General features: G+C 35.6%; 1 protein-coding gene across 1 annotated transcript; it reads right to left on the reverse strand.

Annotated features, from left to right (window-relative positions):
- Positions 1 to 4,360: 4,360 nt before the first annotated feature.
- On the reverse strand, positions 4,361 to 7,223 carry LOC306853733 (microfibril-associated glycoprotein 4-like). Its single transcript, XM_079391365.1, has 6 exons — positions 7,100 to 7,223; positions 6,926 to 6,978; positions 6,648 to 6,842; positions 6,266 to 6,362; positions 5,913 to 6,080; positions 4,361 to 5,712 (listed from the first exon to the last, which is right to left on the reverse strand). Exons 2-6 carry the CDS (start codon positions 6,941 to 6,943, stop codon positions 5,459 to 5,461), a joined length of 732 nt encoding a protein of 243 aa, XP_079247491.1. The 5' UTR covers positions 6,944 to 6,978; positions 7,100 to 7,223; the 3' UTR covers positions 4,361 to 5,458.
- Positions 7,224 to 10,235: the final 3,012 nt, after the last annotated feature.

Below are 10,235 nucleotides of genomic sequence, written 5' to 3' on the forward strand. Positions count from 1 at the left end.
CTATCGCCCAGTTGCCCTCACATCTATAGTCATGAAGGTTTTTGAGAGACTTGTAAAGAGCCACATCTGCTCATCCATCCCTGATACTTTGGACCCTCTTCAGTTTGCCTATCGCCCAAATAGATCCACGGACGATGCCATTTCTCACGTTCTCCACTCTTCCCTCACACACTTGGACAGCAACAATGGGAATTATGTACGGCTGCTATTCATTGACTATAGCTCAGCTTTCAACACTATAGTCCCCATCAAGCTGGCATCTAAACTCACAGACCTCGGCCTAAACTCCTCACTCTGTGACTGGATTCAAGACTTCCTCACCGGCAGACCTCAAGTGGTGAAAGTTGGCCAGTTCACCTCAAACTCCATCACTCTGAACATAGGAGCCCCACAGGGCTGTGTCCTGAGTCCCCTGCTCTACTCTCTCTACACGCATGACTGCGTGTCCTCTCACAGCTCCACATCTATTGTCAAATTCGCTGATGACACTGTGGTTCTGGGCCTCATCTCCAACAACGATGAGACCGCATACTTGAATGAGGTAGAGAGACTCTCATCATGGTGCCAGGACAACTGTCTCTCTCTGAATGTGGGGAAAACTAAAGAGCTGATCATGGACTTTAGGAAGAGACAGCAGCAGTCCTACTCTCCTCTCAGGATCAGTGGGACCCCTGTGGAGAGGGTGAGTAGCTTCAAGTACCTCGGTGTAAACATCTCCGAGAACCTGACTTGGACTACACACATCCAAACACAGGTTAAGAAAGCCAGGCAAAGACTGTACCATCTGCAACAGCTGAGGAAATTCAGGGTCTCACCAGCAATCCTGAAAACTTTCTATTCAGGGACCATAGAAAGTGTATTGACTCAGTGCATCTCAGTGTGGTATGGAAACAGCTCCAATCAGGACTGCAAAGCACTACAGAGAGTTGTGCGCTTAGCTGAGCGCATCTCAGGGTCTGCTCTCCCCTCTCTGCAGGACATCTACCTCAAACGCTGCAAAAATAGAGCTGTCAAAATCAAGGACTCTAATCACCCTGGTAACCGTCTATTCACTTTGCTTCCATCTGGTAAGCGCTTCCGTAGCCTGATGGCAAAAACTGAGAGACTTAGGAGGAGCTTCTTCCCCCAGGCCATCAGGCTCCTAAACTCTAACTCTGTGTCATAATATCACTTGACTCCATGTAATATCACCATATCAATAAGTTATTCATAATTTTTCTCCATGTAAATATCATATATCAATAAGCTATTCATAATTTTTCTCTACCTCATATTGCTGCTATTCAAATACCCTGTACAACTTTTTGCACATTATTTTTTGCACATTCCTCTCATTACTATTTGTCAACAACATACTGACCTGCACATTTATATATATATTTTTTTTTATCTTATCTTTTATTTTATTTTATGTTTGTACTTCTTCTTAATATTTGTATTCTTTATAATTGCACTGTCCTTGGAGCGGACCTGACCTACATTTCACTGCTGGTTATACTCTGTATAATTGTGTATGTGACAAATAAAACTCTTGAATCTTGAATCTTGAATCTTGAATCTTCTAATAATATACCATTGAACAAAGGTAAATCTCATACCATGATCTTTGGTACTAAGCGTATGTTTAAATTAAAACCTTATAATATAAAAATAATGTGCAATGATGGTACATACTTGCACAAATATCTGGGATTATGGCTGGATACTGAACTTTCTTTTAAACCTCACATTGATTACATACTTCGTAAGGTTAATTTTGGAATCAGTGTATTGCATCGATCAAAAAAAAAATTTTCTTTTAATGTTCGAAAAAAAAGGCTTTCTTTGACTATGCTGATGTAGTTTACCAGAATACAACTAAAACTCATCTTTTGCCTCTTACTACAACCTATAATAAGTTGTGCAGATTTGTTATTGGATGTTCATATGTGTAATGCCAAACCAGCAGAGGGAGCCCTCACCCGAATACTGACTGTGCTCCACTCCCTTTGCTTCTCTAGTCATTTCCTGTTTGTAGCATTCATAAGCATGCAAGCCTTTGGGGCCTGTGTGAAGTATTGCCAGTATTCCTGCCTTACCAAGCGTTTCTCTAGTGTCCTGTTGGCCTATTAAGTGTATGATTCTGCCTGTAGATCTGGATTTTCCCCTCTGCTTTGACTGCCTAACTAACTCGATGTTTGTGTTTGGACCTTCTGCTTGCCTACTCATCTTTGTCTATTGGATCAACCCTGTGTACGTCGACGGATTGGACTGTTATTTTGGTTTTGACCCCTTGCCTGAATTCATGTTTCTGTCTACTGCAGAAACTTCTGCTAATGGATTCTAACTCGGCCTCAGTGGTCTCTTTACAATATGATACACATCACTGTATTATGTATGATTTACTTAAATGTTTTCCACTCAATATCAGAAGGCATATTCACTGGTTGCAATTCATTTTCAAATGTATTCATTTTAATTATCCTAATTATTTGCATCAGAATTTGACATTATACTCTTCATATCATTTAAGACGCTCTGCAAATATATATATATTTTTCACTCCTTTAGTTAAGAAAGTGTTTGGGGGGAAAAGGCATTTAGGTACAAGGCTCCAGCAGATTGGAATAATTTACCTTTAAATGTGAGATCTTTGACTTCATTTTATATGTTCAAAAAAGGTTTGTTTTCTTGTTTTGAAACTTCTTGTAATTGCTTTAGATGATATATTAAGTCTTTATGTGCTAGGTAATTATAAATATACACAAATACTACGTGTGAATATTGTAGTAGGATATGTTGTTGTGATTGTTGCTTTTGTTTGTTTGTGTGTGATGTTTTTGATTTGTGTAATAGGACCCCCTTGAAAACGAGATGATGCATCTCAAGGGGTTTATCGCAAATAAAATAAATTTTGTTGCAAAAATGACGTGGCAGAAAACGAGCTGTGATTGGTTGCTTTACCTGTCAGTCATATAGCCTCTTGGGCGGTCCTTGGCCATTCAAAGCGGTCAAGGTTCCCAGACCTTCTACTGTCAGGTCTGGTTACGAGAGGCTATTTGCGTGAGTTATTTACCTACCTTTAGTTATTTAACGGTTTTTAAAAGACAGTAGTTCTAGATATAGTTCTTGGTATGAAGTGCTATAATGAAATTGCAAGCATCATATTTAGGCTTTAAACTTTGCAAAATGATTTTGATTGACGTTGTCAAGCTTGATTTGAACCCAGAGCACTGCGTTTAAGGTTGTATATAATTTGTGTAATATTTGAGATCCATCCATTAGGGGCTGCTGCAGGCCTCTTGGAAACCTCTAACAATACTTTCGTTGAGAACTATATGTACATTTTACCCTGATACAAATGTTGTTTTTAAAGAGAAGGCAGAGTAGCGACTGGCAAGATTAATTTATGGCGTTACTAAGCAAATGCATCATATTACTATTTATTAATAATAGATGATGTGCAATATTGTGTATTGTCTAAAAATATCAATGTTTTCTTTCTTTTTACCTGAAGACTTTAATTGGGATCATGTGTCTTATGTTGATATAATGTATTTTAATGAATAAAGGATGAGAATAATTTAAAATATTGTATGTTGTTTAATGGAAATATGTCTATTATATGGCTTCCAATAAATAGACTTGAAATGTAATTACTTGTGACTGCTCTGTGCAATGATTATATAACCCCTTTTAATAAATAAAGGTATATTTATTTATTTATTTATTTATATGGCTTCATTTCAACAAATTAATTTTATTTTTAGTGACTATTAGTGTTACGCATGCCCAATAGAATAAAACCTGATTTTAAATGGGCTTTATGTGCACTGCAGTGGCCAGCAATTCACTCTGTTTTTCCCACTCAGTAAAGCACATTATACAAACTTTACATCCTACTGTAGTAGCAAGATAACAACCAACATATCTATTTTAAATGCTAATCACAACATCATTCATATTCATAAAACAAGCAAACTAATCCACAAGAAACTGTACAACATAAACTATAACTGACTGTCCTAATAATGTGAGCACCTGACAGAACTAACGGTGTTCCCCAAAGTTCCATTTTGGAACCAGTTTTATTTTCTGTTTTTATAAATTATGTTGGAAAGGATATCAAAGCAAAATTATGCCTGTATGCAGATGACCCTGTTATTTATACATATGCTTCTTCCATAGTACAAGCAGTGCAGGAACTTCAGATTGAAATTAATTCATTGCTACCTGCTCTGTCGAGTTATATATATTAATGAAAATTAGGCAGAAAACCACTGAGACTGAACATACAAAATGTTACTTAAACATAAAGAATAAAGAGAAAAATAGAAACAAGAAAAAACAAAAAGAATAAGACTTATGTTCAGTGTATGTTAAATAAAATCTATATTGACAATATAACTACTTTATTTGTGTTCAATTGTTATTTTTTTCCAATTAAATCCCACCTTTGATGTACAGTATGGTGAGAACATGCAGATTGCGCAACACATTAATTCAATTAAATATGTATTTTTTAAACAAAAATGTAACAGTGCACAAACTGCACATAAAGTAGTTTAAAAAAACATCAATATTTATTCAAACATACATTTATAATTATATATGTTTTTAAAAAAGCTAACTAACGAACTGTGAACACTGGATAACTTTGAGGTAAATTTAGCGTTAAGTGACATTGTTCACAAGCTGTTTTATTTGACGTCTTCCTTTCAGTTGAAACACTGATTGAGCGATTACATGATTCATTTCAGTAAATTGTACTGTATCTTTCAACACTTTTTGATGATCGTTTATGTTTATTGTGTGCTGTAACTCATATTAAAGTGGAAGAGACTCGCGCTCCACGCTGCCGCTTGAACTGAAGCTGCTACAGAAATCTGTCACGCTACATTCAAAAGGGCACTTATTGTTTTCCACTCACTGTTGTATACATTTTCATTTTACAAACAACTATATTTAAACTGGGTTTTCTGCATTTTAGAATAATCCTGACTTGTACTCTTTTACATTATCATTGTTTTTACATAAATTATTTTCTTAATTTATATATGAAACCTATTTCGTTGGTTAATATAATACAAAGCAACCACAACAATAACATTTTGATAATAAACTTGTATTGCTTCAGACAGATGTAATTCCAGCTGCTGCAGTGGGATATAGAGGTTTTGCTGGTGCAGAAGAGCATGAAGCTTCATGTCAAGAACCCAATTTCAACACATTTTTGTTTAAGAGGGTAAGGGATTTTTCAGGAGTCAAATTCTTTTTATATATATTTTTATACAAGACAATATGAGTGAAACTATTTCATATTTGAGGTTACTTGACCTTTCGAAATATTTTTCATCATTAAAAATTCAATGGACATGTTTGTCATCATATTTTAAGAAAGATCCACATGTATGCATAACAGTTGTGGATACGCACACAAGCTGCAGTGAAGCACATATAAAGAATGGGAACCCCTGCTCTACTTCACACGTCCGATCTTCATGGTGATGGACTTGAGGGAATACCAGTTGTTCTTCCAGTTGTACCAGGTGAGTGCATTACTCATTACTCTACCCTCTTTCTCCCACAAATAGTAACCAGTGGGGTTTGTGTAATAACATTTGTTGTACCAAAAACCTCCAAAGTTTGTCACAGCACAATTGATTCCTGAATTATCTTGGTCTTTATCATAGGTGGAGAACTTCGCTCCATTGTGATAACTCAAAGAGTCACCTGCAGAAAGGAGAAACTTTCATTATAGGCACTTTCATTAGGACATCCAAAATAAAAGTACTTTTTAAAATAATATAAAATATAAAAACATTAGTTTAAATCTTATGGTTTAAAAGTCATTTTAAAACTCCTTCATTACTACTATTTTATTTGATTAAATTCTTCTTTATGGAAAATTAAACGTCTGTAGATTGTTTCACCTGCTCCTCCATTTACAAAGCCGCTTACATACAGTCTGTACCCATCAGCCTCAGAGCTCACAGAGAAAGACCTGTACAGAGCGTAAGCCTTGTTCCCATCAAAGTCCTCCACATCTACTCTGAGTCTATATTGATGCCTGCGCGTCAGCTGGTGAAGAAACTCTACACCTGTATAAAAAAAAATAAAAAAGCATGAAATGAAACCGTTTTAATAACTTTAATAACAAATATAATCAGCATTTATACTGCAGTCCTGATTGAATGTCCATGTTTTCCATGTCTTTGATTGTTTAGTCTTTCTCTGTTTACCTTTACCTCTGTTTTTAAGCCCAAAACAACACAAAGTCACTCACCCAGCCAGTGTTCGCCTTCTTTATTACCAAAACCCCATTTATAACTCCTCCACGGCCTATAGAAATTCACCTCGCCGTTCATTCGCCTGAGAAACACCTGAAACATTCAGAAATCATTCATCACTTTCACACATCACATCATTTCACGTCATTCATCTTTTAAAAAGATGTTTAAGATGTTTACCCTTTGACAAGCTTTGTTTTGCAGCAAATGTAAATAATTTTGTGTGATTTCTGAGTGATTTCAATGACTGCTCTCCAAAAAACACAAATAAAAGAACTGAGCGACTATCTGAATAATAGTTTATTAGAAATCATGGTGTCATTCACACTGGGGTGCATCTGATAATAAAATATCCTTTTGCAAGATAAAAAAACGTACCATCCAGTGTTCTCCGCCGGGGACCATCTCACAGTAGACCTGCACCGGTCCATCTATTGTGGTGATGGTGTACACACCACTGGTATGATATCCACTCGCATAAATATCAGAGCAGTCTTTGGCACGAAGAAAATCTGATTTGACCCGTTCAGTCCCCATCAAGACAGGAAACAGTGCAGACAAACACAACAACACCTGAGAGACACAAACTCAAGATCTGAGTCTGATGATCCACGTCTGACAAAATCACACTCATATTCTCACGTACAGAAACTCACAATCATGTTTGTGATCATCGCTTCAGACGTCCAGCTCAGAGGATCAGATGCACCTGAAATACAGTTCAGACAAATACAGTCACTTTATTAGAGCATGAACATGCATTCTGTCATTTTCTGAAGAGAGAAACATTATTATATATTTGCTGAGACCTGCATAATTATAAAACTCACCATATGTCCTGAGAATCTTGTGAATGTTCAGGGCAATGGATGCATCTTTTTATATATTTCTGCTCTTCAGGATCCTCCTCTTTATCTGACATTTACAAAAAAAACTTCTTTATGGGACAGTCATGGGTTGGATTCCATAAAAGGACAAGTTTTTGTTCATTTGGCAACCTGCTTTGTCATCATCAGAGGAACTGAAAAGGAAATTTATTTCAACATTGATTTTATTTGATAGCAAAAAAACCCTCAAGGAAAAAGTTAAAGGGCTAGTTCACCCAAAAATTAAACTTTGTCATCATTTATTTACCCTCATGTTGTTCCAAACCTGTATGAGTTTCTTTCTTTTGTTGAAAATAAAATAAGTTTTTAACAATTGTTGTTAGCCAATAGAACCATCCCGTTAAGAAAGTCCTTATTGTTCATTTATTTATAAGTAAAAGTAAAGATTTTCTTAGCTTAAGTGTTTGCTGACTTTTCCTGATAACTTTATTCCTTCATCTCTCCCCAAGTTTGGAATCTGGGTGTGGTGTTTGATAACTCCTTAAAATTTGATAAATTAGTGCTGTAGCTTCTTCAGAGAGATGGTAGTATACGTTGTGTCAAAATGGTTGATTTATTACCCTCATAAAAATTCCACCCCCCTCCCATAACTGGACACCTGTTTGGACACCTGTTTTGTACACCCCTAGCCCCCACCGTCTAAGCGGCCATTTTATTGACCTTATAGTGAACTTAAGAATTTATGACAATGTGTGTGTGTGTGTGTGTGGGGCCAATGTTATGTGGTTTAAACTTTAAATGGTGAATTTGTGTTAAATGGGGTAAAGGGAAGTTTTTATTAAAGTGTTTTCACATACATATCAAGAAAAAAACATCAAACATGTACGTAAAACGTACAAAGACTGTTTATTTCCCTACAAGTGGAGACTTAAAACAGGAAAAACGTAGAAAATAAAACAAAAAAAGCATTAGATACACTATCTTAAAACTAGTTCGTTTGACAAAGTTAAATAGAAGAAGTGAGCGCGTTCGTTTAAACCTATTTTGCGGTTTTAAAAAGTTGTGAGTTTATAACAGCTACAAAGTTAAATAATATAGAATCGTTTTTATCTTACGATGGTACGCATGTTTTTCCCTTACAAGTGGACAGTAGTCTTGTTAAAACAGTTTTAGGAAAAACTAAAACAAATAAAAAAGCATTAGATACGCTATTTTTCCTATCATTAGAATTTAAAACTAGGTCCTTTGACAAAGTTAAATAAATAGAAGAGTTGCGAGCACGTTCGTTTATCTATAACAAAAAAGAATCGGATGCTTTAGTTAAAACAATAAGATATTTATCAAAAAACTATGTCTTGCTTTTTTTTTTAAAAGTTTGACTTTATAACAGATACAAAGTTAAATAATATAGAGACGATGTCTCTTACCGTGGTGTGAAATAAAAAATATCAGACCGTTAAACAACAGTATAAGATACCTGTAAAAATCTTCTGACATTACAATTGAAAACCTAGCCTTTGTCCCAACTTAGAAAAGTTAAACAAATGTCTATCCACGGCGATCGTTAAAACACCAGCATAAGATACTTGTCGAAGTCTATCTTGTGGTCTACCATTAGCTGCACTGACAGAAAGTTAGAAAATGAAAAGACCAGACTATTTTACCCAGCCTCCGTGAGATAACCGCTCCCTTCCGTGTCAAAACTCAGAATGAGCTTACGCTTGCCGTCAGGTCACGCCTACATCACCGCCCCCCTAACGCTGTAAGGACAGACCGGTCTGAAGATTTGCATGTTAAAAGAATTAAAGTGATGTTTTAACATTAGAACAAAGTTATTTTTTAATAAATATTTTACATTTCTTAATGGATGAAAGCATTCGCCATTCATCATAAAGCTTTTCACTTTTGAAATTAGGTTAATCTATACAAGTTTTCTTTTAAACATTCACCTCTAGGACACAGGAAAAATGTTTGTTTGTCTTATTTTATTTAAGTGCCATAATTCCTATAATAGGCTTTTGATATTTGTCACTCTTCTGCCGTGGTATAACCCAGACTTTTTTCGTTTTTAAAATCAGGTTATATGTTTTCTTTTAAACATTCACCTCTAACCCGCAGGAAAGCGTTGTTTTATTTTATTTTATTTTATTTTAGTTATTTACACTTAACACCTTTTATTTATTTACTCTTTGATATTGTCAATCTTAAAACTTCTAGTGTGCTATGTCGGTTAAAATACACATGTGTGAGGACAAACTGAAATGTATACAGAGTAATAAAATCAGCACACCTCTCTGATTTTCTTGCCGTAAGACTTGTTATCAGTTGAAACAGACGTACAACCTCTAAACATTTACATCAACACACAATATGCAAAATATCACCGCTCATGCACCGCAATGAAACGAGAGAAGTTTGAAGATGGCGCGCAGAATCCTTGACGCTGTGCTATATCAGTTGCACGCGCAAATATCAGAATGAAAAGTGGTAAGAGAGGATTACACTGTGATTTTCTCACCGTAACACTTGCGTGTGTTATCTATCAATTGAAACAGAAGTGCGTAATTAAACCTCTAAAGTTTTACAACATGCACCTGCGAGCGCGCAGGGTCTGATGCGAACTTTGCCTAAAGTTCACTGATCAAAGCATCTCTATGGCATCTATTTTATGACGTGCACCTGCGTGTGTGAACTCTGTCGAAGGTTTAGGCAAAACTTCACAGCCCGGTCAAAGGAAGTGTGACCTATTGAACCTTTTCATGACACACATCTGGTGAAGTTAGGTATAATTGAGAATTGAGTATTTATAATGAGATGAGATGTGTTAGAAAAGAAGAACCAGAAACTTAAACAAATAAAGGTCCCCAAAGATGATGGTTTTAATAAGACGGTCTTTGTTGTAGGAAAACGTTGTTTAATTTACCTCATTTTACTTTATTTCTTTTTTCACTCATATATTTTTCAGCCCTCAGCACAAACACACAAACACACACACACACACACACACACACACAAACAACCATACAGTTAAATATTTAGACTTTTATGATGTCTCATACAAACCTTTTATAAATAAAAAACTTTTAGAATCACACTGGGTATCTTTACAAGGTGATGAAAAGCAGCATGATTAAACAAT

The sequence above is a fragment of the Barbus barbus genome, assembly GCF_936440315.1.
Source record: "Barbus barbus genome assembly, chromosome: 33".
Taxonomy (NCBI): domain Eukaryota; kingdom Metazoa; phylum Chordata; class Actinopteri; order Cypriniformes; family Cyprinidae; genus Barbus; species Barbus barbus.

Bases quoted from the DNA above. Each gene is read 5' to 3' on its own strand.
- LOC306853733 (XM_079391365.1), bottom strand. The intron at 6,363-6,647 runs GTACGTTTTTTT...TGAATGTTTCAG, and splicing joins CCGGCGGAGAACACTGGATG to GTGTTTCTCAGGCGAATGAA. The intron at 5,713-5,912 runs GTGAAACAATCT...TCCTTTCTGCAG, and splicing joins CTTTGTAAATGGAGGAGCAG to GTGACTCTTTGAGTTATCAC.